We start from the raw sequence: 15,605 nt of genomic DNA, 5'->3' as shown, positions 1-15,605 counted from the left end.
TGTTCCTCCACAGGGGCCCAGGATGCAGGGAATTCTGCTGCCTCTGTCCTTGTGTTCCTGACATGTCACATGTGGGTCCTGCTAACTTCAAAACTATAATGTTAGGCTGGGGTGGAGTCCACTGCAGTAGAGCACAGGTCTACTGTGAGGCACACCACCCTCGTAATCCCAGAACTCAGGAGACAGAATGACCAGATGTTCACGGCCGCCCTTAGTCACACAGCAAATTCCTGAGGGTTTATGAGAAGCCAGGGCCCAGAACTGGGATTTGGGGACCCTCTGCTCTAGCCCACTGGCTCTTCAGTCTCCAGGTGACAGCCCGGTGGCCGGGCAGAAGGCCCACGGGGTCGTTCTGGCCTCCAGGTTCCCTGTATCTCTGAGCTTCCTGTGAGGAGGCCTCCTCTCCTCAGGCTCCTTTCTCCCAAGCATGTCTTCAGGTGTGGGGATGCGGTGGAGTGGTGGTTGGGGTTCCTGGATGGCAGCCTGATTGGAGATGCTGGGAACCAAGCAAAGGGAGGCACTCACTGGCTGTAATGAGTCAGCTTCCAGACACCAGAAGCAGAGGAAGATGCATATGGGCTTCTGGTCCAGAGCTAGATTCAGCTATGGTGTCTGTGCCTGTTTCACCCAGCAGAGACCCAGGGCCATCTCCTAGTCTCTGATAGACCCTGAGCCACAGGAACGTCTCTCACTAGAGCCCCGGGAAGCTGTTCCTGCCCTCTGGAACATTCCAGACATAGTGGTCTGGTGTGCAATCGCGTCCCCACCCCACCTGCCGGCCACACCCACAAGCTACTGAGTCTCCATACCTCCCCCTCTGCTCTCCGGGGCATTGCCCAGGCTGTCTTTGGGCGCCTGGCCTGGAAAGGCTGCCCGAGCCTCGCCCCCCATCTCTGACCCTCTCCACTCCTCAGGGCTGTATGAATTGTGTAACTGTGGTGTTAAAGTGTAAGGCCCTTTGTTGCCTTTCTTCCACCCAGGTGGAAGGCACCACGCCCCACCAAACCCGCTCTCCACTCTCTCACAACTAACCACTCCCCTGCAGTGGTCAGTCTTTACTCCCAGTCTTTGCAGTCTTAGGAAGTGGGAACTGTCACCATCCTTTTCTGGGCCACCGCACCTCGCATGGTGGTGTGGGATTAATTCTTGAACTTGGAAGCCACCTTGAGGATTCTGAAGCTTGAGCTACCATGGCAAGAGGGGATGCCACAGTCGTTAGCAATATCAGAGTGCGAGGCAAGAGGCCACACCCACGCCACACATCTGCACCCTAATCAAGAGGCACCCCCACATGCCACACATCTGCACCCCAATCAAGAGGTACACCCATATGCCACACATCTGCACCTCAGTTCCATTACTAAGCTCAGGCTCGGGGTCTGAATGCCTTGGGAGCAAATTCTCCTCTTCTGCGCTTCAGTTTCTTCTCTGAAATAGACATGCGTGAGCCGGAGCGTGGGTTCAGCCCCCATAACGGAGAAGCCTCAGAATGCTGTAGCCTGTAGAATCTCGATTGTCTCTTGTGCTATGGAATCCAGATAATGGCAAGCAAGTCTGAGCTGGTGAAGGCGGGCAGCCCTGCTCTACTCAGCATGAACTTCAGCTCTGGGGCCTGGGAAACTCTCCTCTTCCTTCCAGTCACTTCCCAGCCAGAAGAAAAGGAAGTCTTCTCCGGGCGACCCACATCTCTGCTCATCCATGTTAAGGCAGAACTTGCTGGGATGTGGGGGGGCTTTGTTGTTTTGTTTCTGTTATTGGTTTTGCCAGATAGTCTGTGCTTAGCTATCCCTCGCGTTGGCCCACGGAGTCAGAGAGGAGTGTTGGGATAGATGCCCGGGGATGATGCTGGGCATCTCAGAGTGCTGAGAGTGCGCGCCTTCTTAGCTCGCCCTCATCACTGCTCCCTTCCCACCCAGGAGCTGGTGATCATCCTACACAAGGCCCTGCAGGCTGCCCAGCAGGAGAAGCGCGCATCCAGTGCCTACCTGGCAGCCACCGAGGACAAAGACCGGCTGGAGCTGGTCCGGCACAAGGTGCGGCAGATCGCAGAGCTGAACCAGAGGGTGGAGGCTCTGGAGCAGGGCCATGAGCGCCTGATGCAGGAGGCTGGCCTGCGGGAGCAGCACGTGCAGGCGCTTCAGCAGCATGTGCAGCTGCTCATGGATAAGAACCAGGCCAAGCAGCAGGTCATCTGCAAGCTCTCCCAGAAGCTCACGGAAGACCTTGCCGAGCCCCCCAGCCAGCCTGCTGATGCTACCAATGGCGACTTCCTGAGCCAGCAGGAGAGGCTGGAGCATCTGAAGGTAGGCCCCCCTCTCCACCCAGCATGCTTTCCTGGCCTGGAAGGGTGCCTCGCACAGTTTTCTAATCAGGGCAGAAGTTGCCCCTCATCCTGGTGCATTCAAACCAGAACTAGGTAGCAAGAGGAAAACTTCTCTTCCATCCCTCTCTTTGTGAAGACCCAATGCAGTGTGACCTTTAGGCTGTGTGAAAAGTGAACAGGCTCCCAGCTTATCGGTGTAGAACCGGAAGAGCCCAAGCTTAGCGCAGTCTGGGGCCTGGTTACACGGCCTCCTTCAGTGCCGTTCTCTTACCCAGGATGCCCAAGCCTCCCGGGCTGCCCTCAGCTCAGTCTCACACGTAGAACAAGTGACCTGTGCTGGCAGTGGCTGGCCCAAGGCCAGGCCAGTAGGCACCCCTGAGGGCTCCCCACATGCCAGGACTGTCTCCAGTGTTCGCTGTGTCAGCTCACTCTGACCCGTGCCAGCCGTGCGGGGCAGTGGCTGACAGATGGGAGCCTCCCACTCTCCAGCTTCACGTGCTAGGAGTAAAGATGCCTGCCCAGCAGCTGGTGCAGAGGTGGGAGCAGGGCTGGGCTGGAGCTCAGGTCTGTGGCCGGTCTACAGCTCCGCTCTGCACAGAGGCTCTCCCAGCCTCGCCATGCCACCTTCCACGCCTCGCTCTGCTCCCCTTCTCCGTCTTCATCTCTCTTCAGGCCACCCCACCCCACAGGGACCAACTGTGACGAGAGGGCTGGGGACGGCATTTGAGGTGTGATACCTGTTGTGAGCCACAGGGTCTCTGCGTCAGGAGCTGCCCACGCAGCAGCCTGCCTGAGGCTAAGGATGTGTGCTCTGGGCCCTCGCCCACCGTGCCTAAGCACAGCATAGAGAACCAGAGCCAGCTGGGTCCCAGACACTGCCCATCATGGCCTCCCATATTCTGTAACTGGGACCAAAGAACTGCTGGGTGGTGGGAGGGAGGGAGAGAGAGGAGAGGCTTCTGGGAGAAGCATGGGTGTGGCGGGGTAGGGGGTGGACAAGCATGGCCACTGCCCACCCTGTGAAGCAAGGGCGGCCTGGGGCTGAGTCCTGCATTCTGCGCCTTGCTAGCCGATTGGCTTTGGTCAAGTCCTCTCTCCTCTGTGGGAAGTGGCCTAACTCTTCCCTAGACCGAAGAGTCCTTAGGATGAAGGAAGGAGACTTGAGACCCGTACCCCAAACAAGCAGGGACAGGATGGCTGTTAGCCTGGAGTCAAAGGCTATTTAGGAATGCAGCAGGAGGGCGAGCTCCTGCTATGTGTGTGTGTGTGTTTGTGTGTGTGTGTGTGTGTGTGTGTGTGTGTGTGTGGCAGAGGGGACAATTCCTGTTGCCTTATATGCCCTGGATCTCCTAGCCTCCTCCTCCTCCTCCTCCTCCTCCTCCTCCTTCTCCTCAGGCGTGCATTGTCTTAGATCCGATAGATCAGCACAGTGCTGAGACATAGATCACCGGATGGCTCTGGATGGAGAACCAAGGGCCACTTCTATCCTGCTCCCCAGGAGCCAGAGTGGGCCTATCCTTCACATCACTGAGGTCCACTGCGAGGAGACTCACCATCCTGGGTCTTATGCTGTAGATCCTGCTCCTGGGCCCAGAACAGGGGCCTGGCAGAGCTGCACGGACTAAGTGTGTCTCAGTTCATAGCTCCAAGAAGGCCCACTGACCGGCCTCCATCAGCATGAGCCTATGGAGAAGGCTCACACCTCCTGCTTGCCTGAGACAGGACGGACACCCAGTCTTAGAAAAAGGGCTTCTTATCCTGCCATTTCAAGTGTGGTGTCACTGACCTCTTAAATGTCACACTGAGGGTAGGGGGGCCCAGTACTACAAAACTAGGCTCATAATCCTTAGACCTAAGAGGGAGGTGGAGGCAGGAGGATTAGGAATTCAAGGCCATCCTCAGCAGCGTTTGAGGCCAGCCTGGACTACATACTGGGAAGGGGATCGAGCTGGGAAGTCTGGCACCACGTACAGCTGAGCCACCAGGGGGACCTGGGATCGGATCACACAGCAGCAGTATCGTGGTAGACTCGGCCTCCCACACAAGCATTTCCTGTGACAGTGTGTGACGCCTGGGCCTTCGCAGGTGCTGGCAGGCTCTCCTCTCCCGGGCCCCCTCCTGCATGCTGTCTTCTTGCTTGGCTCTGCCTCTGTGGCCTTTTTCTTCTCTGAGGTCTCTCTTTTTTCCTCCCTACAGTTCTGAGCCAAGGAGAGCACTCAAGGTAGGGGACGAAGCTGACTGGAGGCTGCCCGGCCGCCATTCTCACCCACAGTGCTCCACGGGCTGCTCACACCCCCTCCCTCCCTGCCTTCCCTTTGACCTGGAAGGACTCTGTGACAAATCCATATTCTCAAAGTCTGTGCTGAGCCTGGAAGGAGCGGAGTTCGGAGCGGGATTGGGTGTGCCCTGGGCGGCAGTGCTGTTGGCTGAGTGCCTGCGGTGGGTGGGACATTCCCAGGTTCCGACCTTTGCTTTCTTCCCACACCAGCTGTGTCACTGAGGGGTTCACCGTTAGATCCTTGTTTCCTCATCTGTAAAATGGAAACGGTGCTATGTTGACACTTTGCCCACAGATACCACACAGTGGGACTGCAGGACAGACAGACAGATTAAGCCCTCACCTGGGTGCTTGTGCCTTATCCCAGGTGCTGGGTAAGAATCCCCAAAGTCAGTGACAGCCAGCAGACTGGGGGGACAGATGGGCTGTGGCGGCCACACACAGTGACTAATAGCCTGGGACTCTTCCCCAGTAGGAAAGGAAAGGCTTGGGTCCTCAGGGGATATGAGTGGACAGTATGCTTGAATGGCTTCTGGAATGTTCTCCTCAGTGGAAAACAAAGATTGTGAGCTACAGCTGTAGCTCTATACGGAAGCCTCCTGTGGCTTACCCAGCCTCTGTTACCACAGCAGCCGTCACCTGTCACCTGTATGCGGGACTGTGAGGGGAGACCTCAAAGGTCATAGCTATTTATCACTGTAGCCTCAAACTTTAAAGGGGGCCGGGGAAGGGGCCTGGAGAGTTGGCCTGAGTTCAGTTCCCAGCAAGGACATGGTGTCTCACAAGCACCTGTGCTGGGATCTGACGCCCTCTTCTGGCATGCAGGTGTATGTTCAGATAGAGCACTTGTGCATAAAATTAATTTTTTAAAAAAAATACACACACACACACACAGAGAGAGAGAGAGAGAGAGAGAGAGAGAGAGAGAGAGAGAGAGAGAGAACTTAGCTACAGAAAATTGCCCAATAGTGTTTAAAACATTAGCTGTTGGAACTCAGCATGGAGTCACACCTGTGTGTCCCAGCTATTCTAGAGGTGAAGCAGGAGGAGGTGTTAGGGACCAGCCTAGGCTACATAGCAAGATCATCTCAAGCAAAGCAAGGGAGATCCCTGGGTGGTGATATAGGCATATTGCCAAGACCCGCACAGCCTCGGGATTGACCCACCAGGGATGACACAGGAATGGTAGACACGCACAGAAGGACTGGGCTGGGCGGCCAGCGTGCTCCGATCACAAGGAGCCTGGAAACTCATGCAGCCGCACCAGGGGGAAGCCTTGCAACTCCCATGACTCTCGGCGTTGGTTCTGCTCAGGACTGCATCCACTCTGCACAGCCTCAGTCTTAGCACTTGGGAAGCGGAGGCAGGAGGGTCTGGAGTTCAAAGCCATCTTCAGCTATGTAGCAGATTCAAGACCAGCTTGGGATGCATGAGACCTTGTTCAAACAAACGTACAAAACCAGAAAGGAAAACAGAAAAGAAAACATAGGGGCTGGCAGTGGTCAGAGCCCATCCTCAGATGCCACACGGGCTGGGTTTGAGTCATCTGGTCAAAAGTATGCAAAACCCTTGAGCATCACAGCCGTGTGTACAAAGCGATACTTAACAAGAAGCAATCACACCGCTACAAATACCTGACGCTATGGCTGATTTAAGAACAGCCAGGGCAGGCCGAGAGACCATGCCTTAGCCTAGAATGTGGGAGAGGGAGGCAGGAAGTGGAGGAATTCAAGGTCATCTGCAGCTACTTAGTGAGCTGGAAGCCAGCCTGGGCTACCTGAGACCCTGTCTCAACAAAACCGAAGAGTCAGCGTTTGAGTGCTTTGCTGGGCTCTCTCATTCATTTGCTGTTAACCTGCTAACCCTGTTCTCCCCAACTTCCGAAGGGGAGATTTATACCTGCCATTTCACAGATGAGAAAATGGAGGCTAAGACTGGTCTGGAGATGGCAGCCATCTTGAACTCCAGGTCTAGGATGCTCCCTACCATGTCTTGCTGGAGAAGTCTCTCAGACCTCCTCTCTGTCATTTGGGAGGGAAGTTTTAGCAGCCCCTTTAGGGGGACTTCTCCAGAGCAGGCTGTTTGTGGTACCACCACTACCCACCTTGTTTTTTTCCAGGATGACATGGAAGCGTATCGGACCCAGAACCGCTTCCTCAACTCTGAGATCCACCAGGTCACCAAGATCTGGAGGAAGGTGGCGGAGAAGGAGAAAGCCCTGCTGACCAAGGTACCAGGGGTGGATGGCCACGTTCCTCCACGCCCCGCCCTTGCCTTCCCGCCTCCGCTTCCCTGATCTCTCAGGCCTGTCACTCCAGTGGCAGCAGCATTGCAGAAGGTGGGCATGGCATACAGGGTGGTCTGGAGTCTCTGCCCAAAATCCCTGCAGCATTGGAGACTGAGACACAGGAAGTTCTCTGTGAGAGGAAAGAGGTGGACAGAGAGAAACCAGGAGGGAAGGAAGGCCGAAGGCTCCCCAGAGGAAGTCTCCATAGACGCATTCAGGTGGTGCCTGGGCAGGACTGTAATGTTTGCAGTTTCAGCCCAGAGGCCAAGATGAGGACTGAGCTGGCCCAGCAGTCGTGCCAAAATTCCACTGTCTCCATCTCGAAGAGACAAAAAGCAAGGCCCAAGAGCACAGCTGACCCACTCAAAGCCTTCTGACTTGTTCACTGAAGTGGAGATGGGGTGGGAGCTCAGGGGCACACGCCAGGCTGAGGAAGAGGGCACCCAAAAGCCTAAGGAAAGAAACCACACCATGAGGGCAGCAGGGGAGTCCTGGGGGTGTCCTGGGGGTCGGACCTGCAGAACTGTCTCTGCCTAGTGTGAGGCAGGGCTTTACACGAGGCTCGCTGAGCCTTGCCAGGATCCTGAGGAGACCCCATTCTACAAATGGAGAGGCTGAGGTGCAGGGTGAGCTAACACATTAGCTGACTTGTTACACAGGCCACGGTGCTTGCCAAGTCCAATCCAGGATGAGACTCCAAGCCGTGCATGCGCTGTGCAGTATCTGCCTCTCGCTTCCCCTCGCCTACCTTTGATCCCAGCTCCCTCCTTGGTCCTGGGTCTCTTTCACTTCCCTGCTGTAAGCCATCCTCCTTTCTCCATCTGCAGGTCCAGGAGAGGGGTGGGCAGGGAGAGCAGAATTGGGAGGCCCAAAGCTGTGCGTGGCCTTGGTAGCCCAGGCAGCCCAGAACCCTGTCTCACTCTCGCTCTCCCTCTCGCTCTCGCAGTGCGCCTACCTCCAAGCCCGGAACTGCCAGGTGGAAAGCAAGTACCTGGCCGGGCTTCGGAGGCTGCAGGAGGCCGCGGAGGCGGAGGCTGGTGACTTCCCTGAGCTGCTGCAGCGCCTGGTCCAGGAGGCACTGCAGTGGGAAGCAGCAGAGGCCGACAGCGTGGGGCTGAGCCCCGTCAGGTGAGCACAGTGGGCAGCCCGGGACGGGCTGCGGGCGTGGTGAGACCCTTGTCCCTACTGCTATTCCAGCACTGCACACGTGGGCTCCCCAGACACAGGCACCTAGTGTGTGGTGCACACAGCTGAGGGGGGTGGGCTTGTACACAGACCACACAGACCACATAGCCACCGCGCCCACGATTACTCAAGCTGCCTCCTGCAGCCAAACCCTGACTGAGCAACAACAAAAGAAGGAAGTTGTGTCCCACGGGCTCTGGGGTCACTGGCGGGAGTCTGCCGGTTTTGTGGTTTTGCATTGTGTCCCTAAGCAAGTCACTTTGCCTTCTGCTCTCGGTACCCAACCCCCATGCAATGCGGGTGAGGAGCCCCACCTCACAGGCTCCCTGGATGACTAAGGTGGCGCACACAGGCCACACAGTCAATTGCAGCCAGCGGATGCATCTCTCCTGAGCTGCTTATAATCTCTTCTTCCTACCAAGGGGCTCTCCCTCGTCCTCAGGAGGCCCTCCCAACTGTACAGACAGGCAAACCGAGGCCAGGCTCTGGAGTGATCTCGGTGCCCCAGGGTGGGAGTCATCCAGGGACGGCCGGGCTAACGTGGCCCTTTTGCCAGCAGCGAGTACGATGACTATGGCTTCCTGACGGTGCCAGACTACGAGGTGGAAGACCTGAAACTGCTAGCCAAGATCCAGGCCTTGGAGGTGCGCTCCCACCACCTGCTGGCCCTCGAGGCTGTGGAGAGGCCCCTGCGGGACCGCTGGGCCACCCTGACGGAGCTCGTGCCCTCAGCTGACCTCAAGCAGCTGCTCCGGGCAGGTGTGCCCCGAGAGCACCGTGCGCGTGTCTGGAGGTGGCTGGTCCATCGCCGTGTCCAGCACCTGCAGGCCCCAGGCTGCTACCAGGAGCTTCTGGCCCGGGGCCGGGCATGCGAGCACCCAGCTGCTCGTCAGATCGAGCTGGACCTCAACAGGACCTTCCCCACCAACAAGCACTTCACCTGCCCTACCTCCTGCTTCCCGGACAGGCTCCGCCGCGTGCTCCTGGCCTTCTCCTGGCAGAACCCCAGCATTGGCTACTGCCAAGGCCTGAACAGGTGAGCCACAGGGGTGAGCCCCACAGGGGTGAGCCCCACGGAGGTGAGCCCCACAGGGGTGAGCCCCACAGGGGTGAGCCCCACAGGGGTGAGCCCCACGGGGGTGAGCCCCACGGGGGTGAGCCCCACGGAGGTGAGCCCCACGGGGGTGAGCCCCACGGAGGTGAGCCCCACGGAGGTGAGCCCCACAGGGGTGAGCCCCACAGGAGTGAGCCCCACGGGGGTGAGCCCCACGGGGGTGAGGCCCCTCCACAGAGGTGAGGCCCACAAAGGTGAGCCTACAGAGGTGAGAATGCAACCCTCCTTTCCCTTCCCTCCCTCCCTTTCCAGCTTTCCCTCCTCCCCTTGGGCCTGCCCTTCCCCCTCAGGCTCTGGCCTCTCCCTCCTCACATCTTCACCCTTCTCAATCTCTCAGTAAGTCAGCCTCTGCTGCTCATTCTTCCGATGAAGATGATGACTGTAGGTGCTCTCAGAGCTGCCTAAGTAGAGACCTCGCCCTTGTCTCCATAACAGAATGGGCTTAGACCTGGGTCACTCTGCCCTTTCTCTTCTTATCGAATGCTGCATCTCTTCCTAGCCGCATCCTCATAGATATGCAGTTGGGCTCCACACGCTCTCCTTTGTAGTTTTAACCTTTTTGTGGAAAATAGGCTTAGTGTGCCTACCACAGCCACTTCTCCTGTCACAATGCGGCTGCTTTCCCTGAGCACACAGAATCTGTGCCTTTCCCATACTGTGTCACCTTGTGGGACAAGTGCGTCCCACATTTCTTGCAGAATGTCCGGCAGGTCTTAGGAATGTTCGCCGTGTTCGCAGAAGTGTTATCAGCTCAGGAAGAGAGTCCTCCTTAACCCCTCGTGTCCAGGCCTGAAATCCCAAAATCGGAGTGGGAATGATACAGCCTGGGCCTGATTGACTCTGGTCAACAACAGAGGGAGAGGGATCACATTGAGGATAGAACCACTCAGTCGGTAGAGGTGACTGTCCCCTCCAACACTGGGGGACTCCCATGAGTACTCTGGTTATTGCCATAGAAATCGCATAGTCTCGGGTATCTCCCAAAGCCAGTTTGACTCAATTTAATTCGAGCACACATACCACACGCTAACTTTACATAGCTGTCCACTCTCCCTTCAGAACAGGTGATGCGGGACAGTTATTTGACACAGAATCAGCACTCATAACGTCCTCACTCATATTCCAATGGGTCCCAAGGGCAGAGATTTTCTGTCTTTCTATTTCCAGTCTAACCATGCATGAAATTGAGCATGTGCATGTAATTTCTGGGGTTTGTGAGTTAAGCTCCCAGCAGTCACGTAACTCAGTCCAGACCTCCCTTTCAGCAAGACGGTCAGGATCTGTTGCCGTACTGCCTGGGACAGCTGATATCCGCAGACGGCTTACCACTCATTACTAACCCAGCTAGACTATGCAGTCCTTTCTAAATGCATTGAATTGCAGAAGGGCCGCGTGCGAATCTTCTTTCAGAATAGCTGTGAAGGGCCAGGCGAGACGGCCCAGAAGGTACAGGGGTTGGCTGGACTAGAGCCCCGGAAGGAACACACTTGGCGGGGGAGAGAATCAGCTCCCACAGCTGTCCTCTGGTCTCCACACACTTGCCACATGCATACATATTCACACATATATGTAATTTTTTAAAAAGTTTAAGAGGGCCTAGAGAGGTGGTGTCTTAGTGTTTCTGATGTTGTGATAAAACACCATGACCAAAAGCAGCTTGGAGGAGAAAGAGTTAACTTCATCTTACAGCTTGTAGTCCATCATGCAGGGAAGTCAGGGCAGAACTCCAGGAACTGATAGAGTTCCTGGAGGAACATGCTTGCTGGCTTGTTCCCACAGCTTGCTCCGCCTTCCTTCTTACAGCTCCCAAGACCACCTGCCCACAGGTGGCCCCACCCACAGCAGACTAGGCCCGCCCACAGCAGATGCTAATTAAGAAAATAATTAAGAAATACAGGCTTGCCTGTAGGCCCGTCTAGGAGGTGTTTTCTCATTTGAAATTCCTTTTTCCCAAATGACTCTAGCTGTGCCCAGTTGACAACGCTCGAGCCATCAGAGTGGCAGCAGTTGGGAGCACTTGCCGCTCTTCCAGAGGACAAGGATCTGGTCCCCAGCAGACCTGAAAGCTCCCGTCACTCCAGCTCTAGGGAACCTAAAGCCCCTTCTGCCCTTCATGGGCACACACAGAGGTGGTGCGCTTAAACCCGTGTAAGAGCACAGAGATAGACATAAAAATAATAAGTAACTCTTTTTTTTTTATTTAAAAAATAGAACAAGTAAAACAGTAAATGCTAATGAATTCTTGACCAAAAATAAATAGAGTAGGGGGCGTCAAGATGGGTCTGGTGACATGACCTGTAATCTTAGCTACTCAAGAAGCTGAAGCGGGGAAATCGCAAGTTCAAAGCCCTTCTGTCTGGACCACAGTTGAGCTCAAGGACAGCTTGCATGGTTTAGTGACTACGTTGTCTCCAAAAAAACAAAAAACAAAAAACCAAAAAACAAAAATCCATGGAAACAGAAACTGTGAGGGAGCAGAAGTTCTGGGGTTGGGGGTTGGGTGAGTTGTGAGCTTTAAGCTCTGACCCTGCAGGCCGAGGTGGCCCATCTTCCAGCTGAGACCTGACAGGTTGCAGAAGTTGTCCAGAATTTCACTACGCCTGGCAGCCCGGCAGCCTCTGGCCCTGGACTGGCTCATGCCCAGTCCTTCCTTCAACCCACCCTCTAAGTGGGAGCTGGGCCACCCCAAAGCTGTCCTGATCCAGTGTGTCCTTTATGGAGGCCAAGGGCCTTAGCCACACGGGTTCTGAACTCCAGAGGTTGGCCAGTGGCTAAGGACAGGGAAAGCTGTCATGGAGGAAGCCCTGAAAGTCAGCCTCGGGAGCAGAATGCCCAGGGGGAAGCGTCACCAACAAGAAGGCCACAGGAGGACTCGTGAAGCAAAAAGGGGCAGGTGCCTTTGCTTAAATTGATATGCACACACACATAATTGGTATCCACGCAAATATTTATGCTATTGCTTTAAATAGAAAGCTATGTACACTAGAGTCTGCCTCCCTCTCAAGAGAGGTCCTGTTTTTGCAGCTGCAAGTCCCTAATGACTGTCTGTGCCGCCATCTAGTGGTCAATCTCAGAACTGCATGCACTGGCAGAATAAACAGTTCACCTAAGGCAGCAAAATGCTGTTGTTCCTGAGGTTACAGATAACACGGAGATGTGTGTTGCCAGCTCAGAGCAGCATTTGAAGTCCATTTCCCTGTGAAAATAATGCGAGTGCGCTAAATGTAGTTCTTGATCCTCTCTGTACATGCCTTTGCAGGCCTGTTCAGGTGGTGTCCAACTGTACCCCACCCCCCATATCTCCCGACAGTGGTGAGCCCTGGTGGGGACTAGCCCCAAATAACTGGCTGTCTGTATGCACGAGTCTGTGACTATAATATAGACTGGAATTCCTGATCTGAAGACATCCTGGGCTTTGTGGAAAAGTGAGGCTAGGAGAGACAGCAGCAGGCCGGACTTTGGCGTTCGGGATTGGGTCCTCTCTGCCGAGATGATCTTTAGTGATAGCCACTTTTGCCTTCTGAGTTCCTGTGTTCCCAACTGTGCATTAAGACATCTGCCTTGACCAGGGGTAACCAGTAAGAAGAAACTACTAGAGACCTGTTGGGAGGAATGTCTGGGACAGTGTCCGGGCTCAACAGCAAACGCTTCCATGATCGATTTCATGTCTCCCCTGGTCACTGACAGAGTGGCCGCTGACACACAGGACATTTTCTGCTCTTGAACCCGGGTGACCTCCACAGGTCCCCTCCCCCTGCTCCAAGAGCCTCCGATGTCCCAGGAGGCCTGTGGCTGTTTTTCTCTTCTTGCTCTGAGCTCAGAGTCAGGAGAGTTTGTGTAAACACGGAAGGCAGAGCCGGAGCAAGGAGTGAGGAGAGTCCCTTCCCAATCGGCTAAGTCATGAACCTCAAAAGAAAATGGAGGTCATGAGTTCAACTCATGAATAACCCTAAGATGCACAAACAGGGCTCTGAAAGGGCTGAGTGCAGGCTGGGGTGGCGCACACCTGCAATCCCAGTACGTGCAGATTGCAAGTTCTAGGCCAGCCTGGCCCTATAGTGAGACTGTCTCAAAATAATAATGATGTTGTTGTTGTTGTTGTTGATGATGATGGTGATGGTGGTGGTGGTGGTGGTGGCGGCGGCGGCGGTGGCGGCAGTGGCTGGAGAGATGGCTCAGTGGTTAAGAGCACAGGCTGATCTTCCAGAGGTCCTGAGTTCAATTCCCAGCAACCACATGGTGGCTCACAACTATCTGTAATAAGATCTGACACCCTCTTCTGGTGTGTCTGAAGACAGCTACAGTGTACTTACATGCATAAAATCTTTTTTTTAAGGTCAGATATTTAAAAAAATAAAATGAAAACCTAAGCTTCTATAAGTCCACAGAGAGCCCCTGACGTCCAGTGCAGCCCCCTTCTCCCTATAGTCGCCCTGAAGAGGACTCATGTGTAACGTACAGAGGGGGTCCATAGTTCCCGCGACCCCCCCCCCCGGATCAGAGTCCCCTGAGCTGGTTGCTACAGGATGTCATGAGTCTTTGCTGAAGCACTGGGGGCCTCCGAGAGTGGATGGGTCGTGTCCTCGGAAGTGGGTCCTTATGTTTACCAGGGTCCATGGAAGACATGTGGGGCGTGTACTCACGGGTTGTCCTGGATGTGTCCCCTCAGGGAAGGTAGAAGGGACAGAGTGTTTCTTTGGGGGAGATGTCCCCACTCGGCTCAAGACTTGTCTGTTCCCCACCACCACCACCACCACCACCACCACCCGTCTCAGTCGGACCTCATAACCGGGTGAAGGCGCACAGGAGGAAAGGCTGTCTGTACTCAGCACCTGGTGTGCCGTGGGCAGGGCACGAGGTCTGCTCTCACTTGGGGCCATACAGCTCCCACAGGCGGGCGGGTCCCTCACAGGCTTGCAGAGCTTGGCAGCGTGACAGTGAAGGTAGCCAGCACTGACCAAGCACTGTCTGCCTGCCACACGCTGGGTGGACGGCAGATGCACTGACTGCCAACATGGCTGACTGCTGGTCCTCCTCCAGCCCTGCTGCTTATGAGGCGGCCGGGGCTGCGACAGGTTAAGTAGTTTACCCAAGGCCGCCAAAGAAACAGTTCTCACTATATTTCCCACCCAGGCGCCATGACTGCAGCCTGGTCCGGGATCAGGGTTAGCCCAGTGCCCCATAGGAGAACTCAGCCCAGGACCCAGGATGCTGCCTCCGCCCTGCAACACTGCGACTGCGGTGGGTCACTCCAGGCTCCCCCCCCCCCCCCCCCGCAGGCTGGCAGCCATTGCCCTGTTGGTCCTAGAGGATGAGGAGAGTGCCTTCTGGTGCCTGGTGGCCATTGTGGAGACCATACTGCCAGCCGAGTACTACAGCAAAACATTGACTGCATCCCAGGTGAGCAGGAGGGTGGGGAGACGTGGTTCCCCCCCCCCCAGAGGAGTTCCTTCAGGCCCGCAGACCCTGGGACTCTGCCTCTCCTACACAATGGCCTTTGACCCTCTCTAACTGCTAGAGGTTCTCTTGCACGAAGGGCCTGTAAGATTGTGAGGGCCTGCACTCCCGCTAGTCGCTTCCTGGGGAGAGGAGGAGAGACAAATCTATGTCCCTCACCCTCTCCCAGTCAAGAATCGAGAGTGACCACAGGATGGTGGGCCTGCAGTGGTCTGGGGTGAGGACCAGCATCTCTGCACATGCTTGTGTTAGGAATCGGACAAAGCACCCCAGGCCGGCCTGCTCTAGCACAGGAATAAGGTCACTTTGTGGACTTAAAAATTACAAGTGCAAAGTCACGGCCCTGTCCCACCCAGTTCTTGCTGAGGCAGCCCTTCTGCCTGCCTTCTCCCCGCCTCCCTCCTCAGCTCTCTCCCCTCCTGCTGTCCCGTCTGACACGCACCGCTCCTCCTGGGCTGCCCTTTGCGGTGGCAGGGTCCAGTGCAGCTGCTAGGAGGGAGCCAGCTCAGACTTAGACGGGGCTGCACCTGGCCTCACAGCAGGACGGGGCTAAGGATGGTCCCTGGTCAGGCTCCTCCCAGCTCCCTGCTCTGCCATCCTCTTGTTTGTCACCAGTAGGTTACAAGAGGACTGTACCACTCTCAACCCCGCCTGGGGCCATGGTGTGTGACAGAAGCAGACAGGTGGCCGCCGGAGTTTCTGTCTGCAGTTTCCCATTTCTGCTTTCTTTTGGTCAGAACCATGTCTTAGGTCTACCCCGCTACCGTGAGGCTGGCTACATCTTAACATCTCTGACAGGGAGATGCATCGAGCGCCAGCACCAAGCTTGCTTTTGCTCCACTTTGACCTTAGAGAAGTGGCCACGTTCAGAGCAGAGAAGACAGCCAGCCGGGGATCCCACCTAGTGTCCCGGTTAGCAGCCAAGGGAAGAGCCTGCCCCTGCCTTGCCCACCATGCTGTG

General features: G+C 55.8%; 1 protein-coding gene across 4 annotated transcripts in view; it reads left to right on the top strand.

Moving 5' to 3' along the window:
* The window catches only part of Tbc1d2 (TBC1 domain family member 2), a 43,653-nt gene that overhangs the window by 24,621 nt on the left and 3,427 nt on the right, over positions 1 to 15,605 (top strand). For 2 of the 4 annotated variants that reach the window (XM_052176455.1, XM_052176452.1), the window contains exons 6-10: positions 1,917 to 2,303; positions 6,721 to 6,831; positions 7,835 to 8,016; positions 8,630 to 9,109; positions 14,467 to 14,587. In XM_052176455.1, the coding sequence (XP_052032415.1) occupies positions 1,917 to 2,303; positions 6,721 to 6,831; positions 7,835 to 8,016; positions 8,630 to 9,109; positions 14,467 to 14,587 (1,281 nt within the window). The remainder of the gene's footprint in view (positions 1 to 1,916; positions 2,304 to 6,720; positions 6,832 to 7,834; positions 8,017 to 8,629; positions 9,110 to 14,466; positions 14,588 to 15,605) is intronic. The other 2 variants (XM_052176456.1, XM_052176454.1) reach the window with 1 other exon arrangement.

This window comes from Apodemus sylvaticus, chromosome 3, assembly GCF_947179515.1.
Source record: "Apodemus sylvaticus chromosome 3, mApoSyl1.1, whole genome shotgun sequence".
NCBI lineage: Eukaryota > Metazoa > Chordata > Mammalia > Rodentia > Muridae > Apodemus > Apodemus sylvaticus.
The sequence above is the reverse complement of the archived record's forward strand: the minus strand, read 5'-3'. Positions and strand labels throughout refer to the sequence as shown.